The following is a 19,439-nucleotide window of genomic DNA, read 5'->3' as shown; positions in this document are numbered from 1 at the left end:
AGATTAATAGTTGGCATCTGGGCCAAATTGCGATCTTTCCCTGGTTTAGCATTTTTGTCAGCAAATAACAAAGGTTAAAAAATCAAGGGGAAATATTGTCCATTAGATAAGTGGAGCCGTGCCAGTGGTTCAGAGTAATTCAAAACCTTCCACCCATCACTTTTTTGGTTATCATTAGATAAGTGGAAAGGAGACACACCCAATGCAGATCAGAATCCTCAGATTTAGAACTTTACAAATAAATCACAAGCAACTTAATTGGCACTGCAAGTGGGTTCTCTGGGCACAGGAGCATCCCGAGCACGAGGTACGGCTCATAGAGCACTGTGCGGTGTGGCGTTAGGTGTGACTAGATAACAAAAGAAATATGTAATATGGAGCCAGGGGGGGGCATGTCATTGGGAGAGCATTAAATGGCTACTTGCTTTTGACATTTTAAGAAATTGAGGATTAGAACTCAAGTTGTTTCCATCCATCATCAGCAACTTAGCCACTGGACAGCATCTATTATCTGATTGGATGAATATTCTTGCAATTAAAACTCACGGCTTTATTTCTCTTTTCCTTTCAGCTCTATGAAGCATTTACCTTCCTGAAGGGGCTCGGTGCAGTTATCCTAGTCCATGCTGAAAATGGCGATTTAATAGCTCAGGTGAGTGAGCGAGGTCTCAGCTCCTACAGCAGCGATTGGTGGGAAACACGAAAAGCAGATAGGCAGTTTTTCGTAGACGCCATTTTTGGAGAAGCATGGAGAGTTACAGTAACACCACCACGAAGCCGAGAGACCTTTTCTGACTATTGGAAGGCGAAGAAACGCTCAGAGAGGAACACCAAACTCAACTATTTATTTACCTGCACCCCAAAACAAAGTTGTAATCTAAAGAAAATGTATTGACAAAGGCAGTAGGTTTAGCTGGTGTATTTTGAAAACACTTGATGAGCTCATGTGCACACACACACACACCTTGGCAGATGGAGTATGTGTCAATGGGAAAGCAGACAGAGTGTGGAGAGAGGGCATAGGAGGGATGAATTAATGATTATGGATGTGAGTATTGATGAAGGGAAATCGGTGAGGGAGGATTTAGGAATGACGTTTTATGAAGACAAAGACACAAGTAAGGGCATACTTGTGTGGCCCTTCTTAAGTCAGTCTTGTTTGGCGGAGAAATGAGCAGGAACTGGCCATATGAGGGCAAGTTAAAGGGCCTTCCTGTGTGCTTGTGTCCTGTGCCCCTCGAGCCACTTACGAGTGATGCCGCATGTGTCTGCCAGCCACTGATGACCCCTGCAGTTTCTGCCATAGACCCCTGCCGCACAGCTTCATCCCCCCTTGCCGTACTCTTAGAGTATGCATCACCTCAGATCTCCCATGCAGCCCAGCTGGGCCTTGAGCCTGCAAGCACCCTCCGCTCCACCATATCACTCGATCACACAACCATGGTAGACACTAAAGAGGGACTGCATGTCTGTGACAGAGAGCAGTGGGCCATATGTTGCTCACCATACACAACATGGATGGACACAATCAGAGGTCAAGTCCTAAAAATTAAAGTGGGGGGACTCATTAACAAACGCAATGGGATGTGACGTGGCCAGAAATTAGCATATCAAGGTGAAATATGCACATTTCATTAAATTGGCTTTGCATTACCACCCAAATTGCACAAGACAAATGGCGTTTGCCTTTCATGAAATCAACACACAAACAAAATCAAGAGAGAATATTTTATTTATTTTATTTTTATTTATTTTTTACATTTGTAAAGCGCACTGCAGCCCTAAGGCATAGAGGCGCTGATAAGTGGTACATAAGAAGGCTTGATTAAGGGTTACAAAAAAGCCACCCCAGAGGAGTTCTTAGAATATACATACAGAGTTACAGATACATAGGTCCAGGGTAGCGAAACAGAAAACAGGCACATTATTTGAAGAGACTAGTCTTGATGGCCTTGCGAAAGGCAGTGTGAGAGTCGAGTCGTCTGATGTGCGGTGGAAGGGAGTTCCAGAGGGTGGATGCCATGGTGGGAAAGCTTGTGCCACCAGCACGCACTCTGCGGGTTTTTGGCACAGTTAGTAAATTGGAATAGGCCGCTCTGGAGGGCCTGGAAGCACAGGGTTTAGAAAATCTCTGGACGAGATATATAGGGGCCTGATCGTGAAGACATTTGTGCGTGAGGGCAAGGGTTTTGAACAGGATTCTTTCCTTGACTGGGAGCCAATGGACCTGACGCCTGAGGTCAGAGATGTGGTCCCTGCGTGATAGTCCAGTGGCGGCCCTTAGGGCATTGTTTTGGACTAGTTGGAGTTTAGCTAGGTTTTTTCCTGACGTCCCTATTAGAAGGGCGTTGCAATAGTCCACTCTTGAGCCAATGATTGCCCTGGCGATAGTTAGGCAATTCTGTTGGGAGAGGTACGGTCTGATTGCGTTGAGCAGTTTGGAGTAGTAGGCTGAGGAGGATGCAATGGCATTGACCTGCCTGTTCATGTTCAAGTTCGGGTCCAGGTAGACACCCAAGGTCTTGACTGTTTGGGAGACAGGGATAGGAATGTTATCCATGGTGAAGGAGTTGTATTGCTTGTCCAGCTTGCCCAGGGTGGATGGGGAGCCAATCAGCAGAAGCTCGGTTTTCTCGCTGTTGAGGCATAACCAGTTTTCTGCCATCCAGGATTGGATCGTGGTGTAAATGGAGTTGAGCGTGTTCAGGTCAGACAGGTAGTCCCCGGAGAGGGGGATAAGCACCTGAGTGTCATCAGCATAGTTCGTGTAAGAGATGCCCAGGGCGTCAAGGATCTTGAACAGCGGCCTCGTGAAGAGGTTGTAGAGGGTAGGGGCGATGCATGATCCCTGTGGGACGCCACATTGGATGATGCTCGGGTCAGCGCAGGAAGAGTCGGAGAAGACCTTCATTGCTCTGTCCTGCAGGAAGGAGGTTATCCAGTTGCAGGCAGTCGGGGAGAAGTTGGCTGCGGTGGCAAGATGGTGGCATAGGGTCTTGTGATCCACCAGATCGAATGCAGCTGATAGGTCCAAAAGGAGGAGTAGAGCAGGTTTACCTGCATCTCTGAGGTCGTCCATCTGGTTTTTGAGGTCAAGAAGTGCCGTTTCGGTGCCATGTCTTGGCCTGAAGCCTGACTGCCGAAGACCAAGAAGATGGTTTTCTTCGAGGAATTTTTGAACTTGCAGGTAAGCTGCTTTGTCCAAGATTTTTAGTAAAAATGGGACAGTGGTAATGGGTCTATAATTCCCTGGGACCAAAGGGTCTAAGGAGGGTTTTTTGATAAGCGGACGAACCCATGCTTCCTTGAGCTCAGCTGGAACATGGCCAGACTTGAATGAAGCATTAATGAAGGCAGTGATGAGGGGGACAAGGGCAGGGGCACAGTCCTTGATCACCTGGGCTGGGCAGACGTCCCCTTTACAATTGGAGGGCTTGATGGATCTAAGGAGGGTAGCGACTTCGGTTTCAGTCATGTCCTTGAACTCAAACAGAGGGGCTTGGCTGGTGTCAGCTAGTGGAGCAGGGGAGCCAATGTGTTTGGCTAGAAGGTTGTTGAGGGCTTTTTGGTGTGCAAGGATCTTGGCGTGTAGAGTGTCCAATTTATCCAGCATGGCGGATTGAATTTTGTTGCACCAGGCTTCATCTTTTAGGAGAGTAGAAGGGGGGGATGCAGGGGTCTCAAGCTCTCTAAAGATGGAGAAGATTTCTTTGGTCCCTGATTTGGCTTCTGAAATCCTGGCATTGAAGGAAGACGCCTTAGCCTTGATTATGGAGATTTTGTATTCAGTGGATAGGGCCTTAAAAGCTGCTTTAGTGGTGCCTTTGGGGTTATTCTTCCAGGCAGAGAGTGCAGCTCTTTTTTTTGACGTAGTTGTGAGAGCTCCTGGGTGAACCAGGCATTGGTATGTTTGACCTTTTTTGCTTTTTTGAGGGTAAGAGGGGCTACAGTTTCCACGGCCTTGGTGATGATCCTTTTGAAGTCTTTAGCAAGTACTGATGGATCATTAGAGAAGGGCGGAGATAGTGCAGGTACGAGGAGATGTTTAGTAAGGTTCTCCTTTGTGAGCTGCCGAGAGCTTCTGGTGAGTGCGGCAGGGAGCGAAGTCGCTGGCCTATGCGGCCCTTTTGATGTGGTGATGTCAAATTTAATGCAATGGTGGTCAGACCAAGGGATAGGGGAGATGTCTTTGACCTCAAGGGTGCAGTTGTGGTGGGCAACCCAATCTAGCGTCCGCCCTTTAGAGTGGGTAGGCCTGGAGATAGATTGGGAGAACCCAAGGTTGGAGAGAGCTTTATTGAGGGCAGTGGCGTGGGAGTCCTTAGAGTCATTGAGACCGAGGTTAAAGTCACCTAGGAGGATAACTTTAGATGAGCTTTTTAGATTGTCTGAGAGCGAGTGAATTAGGGCTTCCTGGAAGTCAGTGCTCGGCCCAGGCGGGCGGTAGACCGCATGGAAAGCAATGGTACAGGTGGCTGAGAGCTGGAGTTTGAGCAGGAGGTAATCAGAGCTCTGACCCAAGTCTGCTTGAATCCTTCTGAATTGTAGATTCTCCTTGGCAATGACAGCCACCCCCCCATCTCTATGAGTGGAGCGATCTTGTCTATGGATGGAATACCCTTCCGGGATGGCAAGTGAGAGGGCAGGGCCAGATGTATCGTTTAGCCAGGTTTCACTAATGAAGAGTAGGTCAAGTTTATTAGAGGTGATAAGGTCGTGAATATCGAGAGGGTGCGCCGGCAGGGACCGTGCGTTAACTAAGGCACAGTATAATGTGGTGTCCTTAGGTTGCAGGGTGTGGTCGGTGGTGGCAGGAGTTGTCACAGTGCGAGTTGGCGGTACAGGGCAAGGGGCAGCACTAATACCAGGGGCAGCAGTCATGGAAACAGGCAACAGAGTACAGGGTGCATCAGTATTAGCAGGGGCAGCAGTCATATTATTCTAATAGTGTTTTTGAAAACGTTAAAAGGTGTGCATGTTTTAAACTCCAAGAAACAATACAAATGATTTCCCTGGAATTTGTAGTACCGAAATGTGACATTTCACCTTTAGTTTGTTATTCTTCATCTTGTTATATAGTGCAGTGGTGAAGTATCAGGCCTGCAAACCTGACAACAGCGGTTTGATCCTCGAGGTTGGCTTTAATTCATGAATTCAAAGAGGACATTCAATGTTTCTCTTTTTAGCTGGGGGTGACTGAGTCCACCCGCTGAAAATAGTGTGTGGACTCCGTCCACCCGCATGTACCCTCGACTTGAGCCCTGGGCACAATGATTAGAGCCATTCGGGCTCTAATGGAAACTGACACAAAGGGCCTCATTACGACCCAGGCGGTAAGTTACCGCCTGGGTCGTACCTTTACTACCATGGCGTAAACTATGTTTACGCCATGGTGGTTGGCGGACTTACCACCCCATTCCATAGGGCATAATGGGAGTGGGGAAGGCGTTAATTACGCCACCGTAAATTACGGTGGCGTAATTAACATCAAGGTCCCTTAGCGCCATGGATTTTAACACCTGCTAAAAGCAGGTGTTAAAACCTCCATGGCGCTAAGGGATCTCGGAATCAGGCGGTAAGGGTCGGCGCTGTTTACGCCGCCGTAAACCCCTTACCGCCTGAGTCGTAATGAGGCCCAAAGTTTGAAATGTGTCAACAAAATAAACCTTCAAATATTAAATTCCCATAAAGACATTATTTTACTGAATGGGACTTATATCAGTTGTTAAAAGTATATTAGGTAGGTCCTCCCATGTGGCGGTCTCTTGCCAGACATTTCACTGGCTAGTCGTGGATGAGAGAATTCAATTTAAGGTGCCGTGTTTCATATTCAAGATCTTGAATGGTCTTGCTCCCTCGTATCTGGGAGATAAACCTAGCCACCAGATTTGGGGTGGGGGATACAATTGTCTGGGGCACCAATGAAAAAGTGGCCCGCCGTTGTAAATGGGCAATTCATTCCTTTTGTGACAGACTGTTTGAGTAGTACCCAAGGGGAGGTTTTTGATCAAATGTAATGGAAATTGTGCATTTTAAAGAATATTTATTTAGTAACACTGGTCAAAACTACTAGCCACAATGTGAAGTCATTTATCAAACTGACCCACATGTGCCAAATAGTGGGCCACTTAGAGCAGAAAAACTGGCACACACTAGCATTTTGTGTTTTTGGTTCGGGCATTGCCCTATTGCCCTACAGGACAGTCCAGCCTGTTAGCCGCTACCAACCGACTAGGATGCTTCTTTCGGGAGATCAGTTGTTGTTGTCAATCCCGTCTTCCTCCTGTGTTTTGAGGGGCGACAGAAGGTGTGCTGTTTATGGGCCGGGCTGTGGAAAAGCCTCCATCAAAGAAATTAGAGCTCTTGTTTCCTTTTATAAGTTTCGCAAAGCCCTTAAGACCTTCCTCTTCAAATAATGGGCGGACAGGGACATGTTAGGATCGGCTCATACGGTAAGAAGCACTCCACACATATCCTTAACTGTGAAATGGCTTTAATATAACAGAACACGCCATGCCTCATCCAGCAGTGACCCCCAGCTGCCTGCCCACGCCAACTGGCACTTCATGGAACCTGGAACCCCTGGGCTGAGGACAGACAAGTTCCAAGTTACATGACGATGCATGCCACTAGCAGTTCAACAGTATAACATATATATGTGAATAACATGAACATATTTACAGATATAACTAACAACAGATCCAATAACAAACAAATAGTGTTGTACAGCATTGCTGAACAGAGAACAAGCAGTAGATGCATTCCTAACACGTCCCTTCCTTCCAGCACTCTACAAACGACGCTTGACACTCACCCTCTCTCTGCTGACCATACAACACTTTCCCTTAGGGTATAACAGCCACTATCTCCTTGTTCCAAATACCACCACCTTTCACCAAGCTAGAAGAACCTAGATCCTTCACAACCTCACAGGCCTCACATCACAACAGTAACTAAGTTGTAAACTGACAGATCTCTGAATAACATGAATATATTTACAGATATAACTAACAGCAGATCCAATAACACACAGGTAGTGTTGTTCAGCATTGCTGAAGAGAGAACAAGCAGTAGATGCATTCCTAGCAGGACATGAGGGATGTTATCCTCGTTTTGTCTGAGGAAATAATCCCTGGTACTGTCTGTTGGTTTCCCTTGCTAAGCTGCGCCTTTAAATGATTAAGTTCATTATGCACGTGTTTCTAAATACTTCAAAATCAAATCATATTTAGAAGTCATATTTGTCATAGTGAAGGTTTACACTTTTTTCACTTAGGTAATGTAGCCTTTTGAGTGACATGTAAGCACTCCTTTAGAGATCTCCCTTTTCTACTGTTCCATGTTTGATGTATTCTTGTTGTTAAACTGTAAAGTGCTTTGGATTAAAGCGCTATATAAAAACAATAAATACAAATACAAGGCGGTGCTTGCGCTGCTGTAGTTCTGAGGAAACATTTCAAGAGGGGATGCTGGAATCGCGGTCTGAATATCTGGGCCCACGGTGCTGCCCGCATGGGGGTTCCCCTGAGTGTGTCAGCAGTTCCCGATAGACATGCATCCCCCATGGCATGCACGCCGCTCTTCATTGTATTTCCGACGGGAATTAAAAAGGGGCATGTGTATGTTGCGAGCTTAGATGGTGGTGTGGGCCCTCCCTACTCTGTGTTTAAAGCCAGGGCTGTGAGAAATAAAAACCTATTCAATTCCCAACCAGAACCATTGTCAATGTGTTGGTTACAACACCTTTCCCCGGGAAAGGATATAGGTAGCACAACTGGGCACATTTAAACAGTACATTTAATGTATGAAGCGTTCATGAAGTAAGTCTATTCTCTGAAACCAAGTTGGATATGGGTCATTTATAATGAACACACTACAAGTCTCTGAATGCAATGCAAAAAATCAGGACTAAATGAGCACATTCATCCGTCATGGAATAATCAGAGAACTCTGCACCTGCACACTACTCTCCTAAATTAGGCATATTAGGCTAGTAGTGTCTTCATCTTGACTACAACATATTCCTACTTTGTGAAAAAGTGCACATTTATTATATTTATTTATTTATTTATTTTATTTATATATACAAAACATGCATACGATGCAAAACAGGGCCGTATTTAAATTCCTTCTCTTGGTTCACAAATCTATCCACGGTGAAGCACCACTGTATCTAGCCTCCTCTATCCAACGCTACAAGCCTTCTTGTAATCTCTGCTCTGCCTCCTCAACTACCCTTGTGGCTCCTCGGCCTTCCTGTGCTTCCTTTCACTTCCGCTCTTTCCCTCTCCTTGCTCCACTTGCATGGAATCCTCTTCCGCCGGACATCCGAGAAACAGTCCACAACAGTTCAAAACCAAGCTACAACTCTACCGCCTCGCCTCCGAGTTACCCTCTGAACCTACCGCTCATCTGCCTTTTAGCTAACATTTCTCCCTCGCTTCTAACCTGCCTATGTCCCTCCATTCCTCTGCCTCCCCTCTAGCACTTCACCCATCATGGCCACATCCCCAGCCCACCTGGCCATATCGCCTTCCTGCCCTTAAAAATGTTCAATGTTGTTTGTCCTTAATCTATGTATGATCATTGATGTATTGTTCCCGGTGACTGTTCCATTTATTCCGCCTCCCCAACCTGGTCAGAATGTCCCTGAAACACACCCCATTGTAAGAAGCTCACAGCTTCCCTTCAAATCTGAGTTCTCATCTATTACGTGTTCTTTTGTGATCCATAAAGCATTGTTCCTCCCTGTATATATGCAATAAATAAATAAACAAATACTACACCTTATTCCCACTTTGTGAAAAAGTGCACATTGCAGATTCATCAGTATATTTATTTCTAAATAAATAAACTTTCTTCCAGACACAACTCTGTCAATGCATCTCCACTCATAATCATTGGCCTGGGAAAATAAATAGCTCTCTCACTAGATAATGCATTAATGAACTGTGTACATAACTGATAAGCCCCGTGTAAAGCCCCGTTAAGTCCCGCTTTGCCGCGGACCCTGCTTCAGCGCTTTCCCGTGGATTTGTGAATTTATCTGCATCAACTACAAGCCCCAGCAGGCTTCACTGCATTAAGGGCTGGGCGGAGCTATATAAGCTCAGGGGCGCGCGCACCCGTGTAAAGCCCCGTTAAGTCCCGCTTTGCCGCGGACCCTGCTTCAGCGCTTTCCCGTGGATTTGTGAATTTATCTGCATCAACTACAAGCCCCAGCAGGTGAAGAGAGAAAAGAAAGAACTATTAACTTCTGCAGAAATAAGAGCTATACTATCTATGAAATAGATTTTAATATATTTCTCTCTTGTTTAGGCTTCACTGCATTAAGGGCTGGGCGGAGCTATATGAGCTCAGGGGCGCGCGCACCGCGCGCGCGCACCCGTGTAAAGTCCCGCTTTGCCGCTTCGCCGCGGCAACGCGGTTAGCGCGGGAGATTTAAGTTTAATATTTTTGTAAACTTGGTGGTGCTCAGGAAGAGGTACCACAGTGAAGTAAAAAAGCTGATCAACATGTTTACTCTTCGAACTGGCATGCCATGCACAGAACGAGTGCGTGCCTTATTGGAGTAGACTTCAAAGGATAGTCCAACGTTCACTCCAAAAATGGTGCGTCCTTCTGTAAAAAGTGCGCCTTGGGATAGACGAGTAAAGAAGAAAAGATCACGACTTGATTTCGTCGTGGGTGATTTGAGAGACTTTGGATTTGCTGTCAGACACTCGCCACGCCCTGTGGCACGAATGACTGAAGTTAATAACCTAAGTGTATCAAATGTAGAGGCGCTGCCACTGTGTAACGAACAGGAGGTTGTTCCTGTTCAGCAACCCGTTTTGAGCCCACAGTTGGCACAGGTCACCAATGGTGGTAATGGGTTGATGGAGAAGCCATGTAATATATCTCTGACTGATTCAATGATGTTGCAGAATGCTCGGTCTGGGATTGTCAATTCAAAGCCCCTGACTAAGGAAAATTATGTTGTTGATGACGATGAAGCTGAAGATGATGCAATTATAGAGCTGGAGTCATCGGACTCTTGTTTTGTGGCCAAGGAGGACGATTCTGATCTGTCTAAGTCTCCAGCATTATTTAAAACTGGAAATATTTCGGAATCTGAAAGCTCCATTTCATTTATTCCGCCGACCCCCAGGAGACCAAACAGAAACAGTTCAGTAGTTAATCTGGACCTCGCGACAAAAAAAGTAACTCCTATGACTTTAGAAACTATGAATATGGCCATGATGTCCCTTGCCAAATTATTTGAAGCATTAGACTCAAAGGTTAATGTCATTCAAGATAATGTTGAAAACATTATGAGATTACAGAAGGAATCTAGTTTGTCCTTGGCCCAAAAACATGAGTCTGATGCCGAACAGGCAGTTCTCTTTTCCAAACAACTGGGACTGTTGTTGTCAATATGTAAAAATATAGATGTCCAGTTAGATAGTAAACTGAGTTTACTTATAGCTGGAAAAAACATACAAAGCTATAAGACTGCTGTGCCTTTTGTCGAGGGTATTATAAGAGAAACAATAGCATCGAAGACTGAGAATGCACCTTTGGAATTGCAGACGGGTCCAATAACAGCAACAGTTAAACACGCTGTTGAGGGGGAGAGAGGGAAAATCCTATGAAGATAACAGTAATGGCTCTCCCATCCGACCAGTTAGTGTCAAGTGAAGAGGAGGTAGGAGTCCCCAATGATGTCGAATCAGAAACAAACAACGCGAAGCCGCTAAAAGGGGCGAACACGATATTTGCTAAAAATTCCAAAGTGTTGACTAACCAATCGAAGGCAAATGCAAAGAAATCAAAAAATCAAAAGTCCAGAATAATGGCTCCAAGTGGGCAAACAAAACAATTTTTTAAATCATTGTCTAAACCAGATAGGTGCTCAATGTTAGCCTCCAATGCGATCACAAAAAAATATCAGAACTTATCACAAGAAAGACAAAGAATGACGAACAAGGGTATGATCCCACATCATGTGATTCCTTCTCATGCACCTCTAGATGAGTTGGTGCAAATTGCGGAGAAGCTAGAGAGTGGATCTAGAAATGTGACAACACAGACTCAAGTTTTATCTGCCTCAAAGAAGAAGCAAGTAAAGGATGACCAAGTATCTAATGCAATAGTTAACACTCAGGATCTTAGGAAAGCAGTAGACGAATATATGAGTCAATTTCATCCGAAGCCGTCTCTGACTCAGCCTTTAACTCGGATTTCTACTCCAATCATAAAAAAACCTGAACAAGAGCATGATAAGAACACAAATGCTGGGAGGGCCTTTTCTAATCAAGAAGTAAAGTCTTCCAGGAATGATTCATCAGTAACAGAATTAACATCAGATGCTCAAGACAATCTGCAAAATAATATCTTAAGCACAATCAAAGACTGTCTAGTTGCTCTGACCTCAGAACAAAAAATTCTTAAATCATCCCTGAAAGCAGTGATTAGTAGTCAATCTGATGTGGTAAAAGCTTCTGATGAAAGAGGCTCTCTCAAGAGTGTTTCATTTAAATCCCCGGTAGAGGAGACAAAATGCAGCATGCATATAGAAACATCCAATAAGCAGAAAGGTCCGGATTCAAGAGTAACAGCTGAGAGTAAAAAACCCTCCCAGTTGTTTTCCTTGTTTCTTAGTTGTCGGGGGGGTTCCTTCCCAAAGTACACCATGAACAGAGGGAGTATCATGCAAATATTTTCAGATATTCCTATTCTGGAGGATATCTCCTCTAGTGATGTGATACAAGTAGAGTTCCCCGATGATAACGATCCAACAGTGTCCTGTCTGTGGATAAAATCTCGCATCATTTTTACCATCATTTGGTCTGCTAAATCTGACCTTTTTGATTTAGGTTTTAATTTAATACCAACCACAAAAGAAACCCTAACGGCTGAGGTTGTTTCCAAATTTGCTAGTCAGGGAACTGATGGTGACTGCATTTCAGTTAAAGGATGCAATTGTGGGAAAACGTAACTAAGAACAGATGATCTCGATGCTCGAGCTCAGAAATTGGTAGTTATGAGCTGGAACACTAGGGGACACAAACATCTGCTAAACAACGATAATTGCTATCTAAAAGAATGTGATCTAGTTCTTATGCAGGAAACTTGGCTAACTGTCCCACCATTGTGGGACAACCACTATGTCCACTTAGTACCAGCCATTAAGGGACAAAAAGGTAGACCAATGTCTGGTTTGGCAATTATTTCCAATGTGTCCACGACAAGTATTATTTCAGATGGGCCCAATCCAAATTCTTATTTGCAAGGCTCAATAATAATGTTCCAAAAATTGAAATTCTTAGTTATAAATATTTATTGGAACCCAATTGCAATTCTAACCTCTACCTTTTTTAATGAACTGAATGCACTAATGGAAGACACTCTAACCATCACAGATATTGCACATGTAATACTAGCTGGGGATTTAAATATACACCTCCTGGCATCAACGAAGAAAAGAAATATGGATCGAGTCTCATATTGGAAGGCATTTATTAATACGTGGGATCTAATTATGCTAAATGGAGCAATGCAGACTGACAATCCTCCATCTCATACTTGGACCTGTGGAGCCCAAAATGCTATAATTGATTATATGTATGTTGATAGAAGATTGTTTGAGAAAATTTCCGAGTTTAAGGTTATTCCAACCACAGCGAGTGATCACTGGATGCTGAGGGCTGAGTTTTTAATTCAGGCTAAGGATGAACCACGATCCTGTCAGCATCAACTGAGTAATCTAGTTATAAACTCACAACGGAACAGATTACAATGGTCAGGTGACGCACTGCACGCCTTTGCGTGCAGTGTAACAGATGACCACCTACGACTGCTGAGAGGTATGGACTCAGCGGATTATCATGAAAAGATGCATCTTTTTGCTTCCCTCTCAACTTCAGGTACTAAAAAAAGCATCAAGTGTCACACCCATATATTTGATCAAGGCATCAGAGAGAGAAAGACGCAGTATCGAAAACAGAAAAGACAAATAGCTTATTTACCGGCACATCATCGAGAGCTTGCCTTACGCAAATTGAAGACTAATTATAAGAATTGGGTCCGATGCCATAAGGCAACTATGTTTCAGCATGATGGTGAAAAGTGGTTACAGGTGGCTAAAACTAAAAATACATCGGAAATTTGGAAGTTAATAAATAATGGAGCAGTTGGCTCCCAATTAACAGCTCAACTTAATGGTGTGTCGGAAAAACGGTGGGTTACTTATTTTTCTGGCATTTATGATCTTCCAAACAATAATATCTCACAATTAAATTTGGAATCTATTAACCCATCTTTTCAGATTAATTTTGATCAAGAAGATGTGTTATTTTACATAAATAAAGCTAGCGCATCTAGAGCTCCTGGGCCAGACGGCTTGTCAAATTTTGTTCTAAAACAAAATCCGGAATTATGGGCATCCATTCTTTACGAAGTCTTCCAAGCTGTGCAAATTAAACAAGCAGTTCCCTCATCATGGTGCAAGGCCATTACGGTGCCTATTTACAAAAAGGGTGATCGAGCGGATCCTGCAAGTTATCGTCCGATTTCACTTCTTGACGCACCTGGTAAAATCTTCAGTAGAATTATTTTGAGAGATCTTAACATTTGGGCGTCGGAAGAAAATCGGCGAGATCCATTTCAAACGGGATTTGTTGCAGGCCTTGGAACCAGCATTAACATAACGACTCTTAATGCAATTAAAGAGTTGTGTGCTATAAGAAATCAACCAATTTATCTGGCGTATGTTGATTTCCGAGTAGCCTTTGATTCTGTAGACCGGAGCCTGCTAATTGAAAAATTGTTGAAATTTAGTTGTCCATCCTCGCTTGTAAGCTTAATATATTTATTTCACACTAACACCTCAATGACAGTTAAAATGAATTTGGAAGGGCTGTTATCTGAGGAGATTCTCACCAAGCGCGGCCTGAAACAAGGCTGCATTCTTGCCTCCACACTGTTCAATTTGTTTATACTTGACCTGGGTAGCGAATTTAGTAATGTATTGAATGATGCTCCTAAACTTGGGAACCAGAGAATTGCTTGGCTTCTGTATGCAGATGATTTAGTTCTTATCTCGCAGACGCCGAGTGGCCTGCAAAACATGCTTGATAAACTGAGTCAGTATGTCATAAAGAATAATTTAACACTAAATCTGGAGAAAACACAAGTAATGGAATTGGGGAGATATAAGTCAAGAGTAAGGAAACAGTATTGTTGGTTTTTGAATAAGCAAAAGTTGAATGTAGTTAATGAGTATAAATACTTAGGTGTTATATTCAGTAACTGTCCTACAAACATGCCTCAAAGAGACAGTATAAAGGGTAAACTGTCAACCTTGATATCACAGGCGAGGATTTTACAACATAAGTATGGCAAGTTCTCGTGCAAGCACATTCTTATCTTTTATCAGCAAAAGGTAATTCCTATTGTTACTTATGGGTCCGAGGCATGGTCACCCCTGAGGGCCTGTTATTGGAACAAATTAGAGGCAAGGTTTTGGAAGAAAACTTTGAATCTTCCGAACTCTAGCCCAATGGCACTGCTTCGTTTTGAATTGGGAATTCTTTCAGTGAACATACAAGCATCTTGGAAGAGATGCTGTTTATTTCGGAAATGCGTTCTTGGCCTATCTAGTAATAGTGTACTTAAGATTCTGGCAGACTATTTACTACGATCTGACCATCTATTCCCATCAAATTGGAGAGAGGCTGTGTTGTTAGATTTGGCGGAAGCGAACATCTCTTTAGATCTTTTACTATCCAATCCTACTAAAGCCAAAACTAAATTATATCAATTGGATTGGAATTTAACTGAACAGAACTGTCTCAAATTAAAGGACTTTGACAGAGCTCTGTTTGGGCATAAAAAATTTCGACATACGGCTGATTATCTATTAAAATGTCCCTCACATACTCTTAGAAATCAAATATTGAGGTTTCGTCTAAATTTATGGCCAACAAAACAAGTCCTGTTAAGGAGGGGGATTATTAAGCCAGATTCTTCATTATGTCGTTTCTGCAATGATGGAACAGCTAAAGAAAATCTGAAACATTTACTAATAGAATGTGTTGCTTTAAAGACGCAGAGAAAAGACATTATTAGGAAATTAACAAGGCACCATTGTATAAGACGCTCCAATGATGAACTATGGCATGAGCTATTTGCGACATCAAAGATCACAGTAAGAATAGCCACTATTCAATTCTTAAATAAGATACTGTGCTCACTATAAATTAGGGAGTAACTTGATGTCTGGTGAACGGGAGAAGGAATGCAAATTATGGCTTTCTTACTACTTTTAACGCTTTTTAACGCTTTGATATCTACCAGTATACAGTGTGCTCATATTTGGTTTCGAGGTGTTGCCTTTGATTTTGATTTGGATGAGTAGTTATCTTAATCATAAGTTGATATAGTATGATGTTTTTATCTGTTTTCATTTAACATATTTAAGTCAAGTTGCTTAAGTTTAATTTTATTTTATTGTTAAAAAATTTCCTTTTTTTTGTATATGTTTTGTAAGAATAATGTTGTTTTGAAAGGTTAATCTAATTAGCCAACCAAAATAAAAATAAAAAAATAATCGTTTGATTATTTTACACAATGCTTCATATCCTACAGAGGTGTTATTAGCCAGTTTAATTGTGTACAATTGATATACATCAGTAGGACGAAAAACGGAGTTTGCCCTCCCGGGATTTGACCAAGTCACTTGTTGCATAAACACTGACCGCCCCAGCAAGCATCTGTCTAAAGTGATGGCTGCAAGTTGGAAGAAAGATTTACCCCCAGGTACTTAAGGTATGCTAACCTTCCTCAGTTGTTTAGACAGGCCTTAGTTGTGAGGGGTAATGGCCCCATGCTGAAAGGCAGCACTACCCAACAGGTGACCAGCCCTGGAAGCTGGGATGCTGCAGGACAGCCTGCTCTGTGGAACCGCCAATCTACCAACTCCAACCCATTTCTCTCTGAACCTTCCTGCACCTCTAATGCATGCCATTCTCATCCCCAACCTCTCCACCCAGAGTAATCAGGGAAGGTTCCCTACAAAGGGATAGAAGCCCAAATAAAAATAAAACAAGCATCACACACCCAATTAACCCCACATAACATACATTTCTGTGGCCCAAATGTATGGGAAATAGAAGAATCTGGCAACCCTGTGTTTATCTCCTGCCTCTACAGGCTGCCTTGGTTTTGTTTGCACTGTGAAGGGGTCAATAGGATTTTGGAATCAGAGATATACTGGATGAAGGTTCTCTTTTTAATATCGATTTGGGGCCAAGGAGTAAAGAAGAGGAGTAGGTGGGGCTGCTAGTATGAAGATGAGTGACAGGGGTATTCATTTAATTAGGGTGTGCATAACAATGTCATTTAAGGTGCAGGCAAACATCAGATTGAGTGGAGGCTCTCTATGGAAACAGTACAACTACCTATTGCTCGATGCTTGCAAGAATGTAAAAGCTCACACTACATGACAATATGTTGGCATTGGTGGCTTTGCCTACTTTCTACCAAAACTAAAAAGGCAGTTATTTCTGTGACACTCTCAACTCTACTTTTTCCAAGAACACCTTTTATTAACTTTGTTTTTCTACGACGTACATGGCCTTTATGTCAGAGACTGCACTCACTTGGGAATGGCGGCTGGTTCGAGTAGAACAAAGGTAGGGCCTATCCTCTCGAGATGCCATCCTACCAGCAGATGTCAACAGCTGCAAGCGGGTGATGCCCCTGGTGGATGCCTGTCATAAGGGAAACCCAATAGGGAAAGGCAACCTCTGCTGATGACACTGGAAGAGAAGTCCTTTAATAGTCAGAGAATCAGAAGACCAGCAAGGATGAGGACAACTTCTTGGTGGCCAGAAGGAGAAATTGAAGCTGACACCTTTAGCAATCAGGGAGTGAATGATTACAGTGAGGAAGTACCCAAGAGCAAAGAAGGAAGGCCCACAAAACATGTCTGAAGGTACACAAGAGCTGAGTGGGAGCAGGAGGGAGAGTTCAGGAAGGAAATGGGTAAAAAAACATGTTTTTGACAAAAGTGTCTAAGCTGTCTGTAAATTCCAAAGAAAATCGGGAGGCCTTGAAAAATAAAGTCATACACTGGGTTTTCTTTATGGGACGTTGTTCCAACATCACAGAAGACATAATACATGTTTTTAGAACTTCTGATCTGGGGAAATAGAGCATGATGTTACAAGTGTAAGTTATGTAAATCACTTACTGGTGACTAAGCGACTGCCTTCAGGACATTTCCCCTGAAGGGATACTCTATTGTTATACGAAAGTTAATTAGACATCAGATGTGAATGGTTTCATGCATACTGACCCCTTTTCATCTGAAATCTGAAATATCTGCTGACATTGGTGGTCCACCTACTGATATTGAGACTGTTCGCACTCTTCTTTCTAGTACTTCTTTATTCTCCTTGCCAGTCTACAGCCTGATACTGTCCCTTCTCTATCAGTCCCTTGAGGAATACCTATAGTCCCCCCAAATGATCAATCAGCCCCTAATTGATATCCCTGAGCCTTTTCTATTGAGTAAAACTCTCTTAAACTGAAAGGTGAGCGATGACAACTCTTGATTGGTCACCCTGACCCGGGTATGTGCAATGTCCCCCAAGGAAAGTTGATATCTATTGTATCTTGGAATATTGCAGGCTTTATTGCCGAAGCGTGATGACCTGGACTGCCAAGATTTCATCAGCCAGTTCTCGAATATTTGTTTCAGGAAATCTCATGTGTTTATCCTTTTATGTGAGTGGAGTTTTGAAAAGGATTCTTTTTAATATTTAATCAAGACCTAGGAGAGGGAAAGCAGATCTAACTCCAGTTGACAACCTAGTCACCCAATTCAAAGCCATCAATTGTATATGCAATCAAGTGGTAGTGCTGTCTGCCAGGGTTTTAATGTGAAACGTGAGTCACTATCCACATTGAGCTGTCCCAGATATACTCTTTTCCCCTCCTTTACGAAGGCATTAAGTATCCCTCCATGTTCCCTACAAAATGTTTGAGCGATGTTACAGTGACCAACCCGTGAATCCAACTTTTAGGAGGATTTGTTGAAGCTCCAACTGCGATTACATTTTAGTCAGTTTGGCCAGTTGGAGGTTAGTGTATGACTTGAGAGTGAAACCGAGTCTGTCACTGAACACCAAGTTTAGGTTGCCTAGAAGTAAGACTTGTGTGGATGGCTTAAGGTTGGGTGAGATGAGTTGGATGAGATCATTCTCACAGGTGTGGGTGGGGCCTGGAGGTGGATAGATGAGGAGGATGGTAGAGGAGGAATTGTGTGAGCATTTTAGTTTAGCTGAGAGAAGTTGGCTGTTGGGAAGAGAGGGAGAGTTGATGGCGTGCAGAGGGAGGGAGTACTTATAGATAAGGGCCACGCCACCGCCTTTGTTCTTATCCTGTCACAATGAAGCATAGCATAGCCTGTGGGGGTGGCAAAGGATAGCAGTAGACCAGCAAGGGGGGGGGGGGAGCCATGTTTCTGTTAAGGCTAGGATGTCAAAGTTGTTCAAAGTGATGAGATTGAGGATCTCGTGGGCATGAGCCGTTAAGGAGCGAGTGATGAGGAGGGCGCACCAGAGAGGTGCGGTCAGGGGCAGCCTGGTAGGGTGTGACGGGGCTATCGTGGCTTGATGAGGGTTGATTTGAGTAGGGTGGCCAGATGTGGGAGGGTGGAGCTTGTGATGGTATGTGGGCAGGGCTGGTTGGGTGTTGGGACGCACAATGCCTGGGGGAAGGGCCAAAAAGGTGGGTGGGGTGGTTTGTGATGCCAGGTGGATGGTGAATTCTTTGACAGTGCAGGGGCGTTGTTTTACCCCCAGTTGTCTTGGTGATGTAATATTGGTGGTAGGCGGCATGGTGGCATAGTGAGGTCGCAGATGTTTGCCGGATGTGCATACTGCGGACCTATGCCTTCAGGTGTGCGAGGCATGTTTCGGGTTGACCCAGTAGGGCAGTGCTGGGTGTGGCGAGCTGGCTGTTTTATGCTTATTGGGTTCGGGCAACAGGTGGGGGGGCTGGCTGGTGGGCCTCTCCGTTGATAATTTCCATAGGATTTTGGCATGGGGTGAGAATGGGTGTGGTGGCGGTTTAGGTGGGGACAGGCAAGGGAGGGCACTTAGATAAGATGAAGGCTTGGAGTGGGCTGCAGCAACATGGGGTGTCATCTGTAGTGTTAGGGCAGTGGGAGATAACATGCAGGCAGCCAGAGTACCTTAGGATGGTGGTTGGTCAGTCTGCCTATGCAACTCCAATAGTACGGGTAGAAGGAGCGTGCATGGCTGGTAGGCGTATGATCATCAGGGTGTCTGAGTGGGCGGCTCTGGTTAGCTGTACATAGTTGGGATTGGCAAATATTGAAAAGGCATGTGAGAGCCCCTCTATTGAGAATGAACATGGGTCAAATACCC

At 43.9% G+C, this 19,439-nt stretch overlaps 1 protein-coding gene across 2 annotated transcripts in view; it reads left to right on the top strand.

The window, feature by feature from the left end:
• The window catches only part of CRMP1 (collapsin response mediator protein 1), a 420,289-nt gene that overhangs the window by 254,758 nt on the left and 146,092 nt on the right, over positions 1 to 19,439 (top strand). For both annotated transcript variants that reach the window (XM_069631976.1, XM_069631977.1), the window contains exon 6: positions 572 to 652. In XM_069631976.1, coding sequence (XP_069488077.1) covers positions 572 to 652 — 81 coding nt within the window. The remainder of the gene's footprint in view (positions 1 to 571; positions 653 to 19,439) is intronic.

This window comes from Ambystoma mexicanum, chromosome 6q, assembly GCF_040938575.1.
Source record: "Ambystoma mexicanum isolate Mex_15411 chromosome 6q, UKY_AmexF1_1, whole genome shotgun sequence".
Taxonomy (NCBI): domain Eukaryota; kingdom Metazoa; phylum Chordata; class Amphibia; order Caudata; family Ambystomatidae; genus Ambystoma; species Ambystoma mexicanum.
Note: the sequence above shows the minus strand (reverse complement) of the source record. Positions and strands in the feature narration are given on the sequence as shown.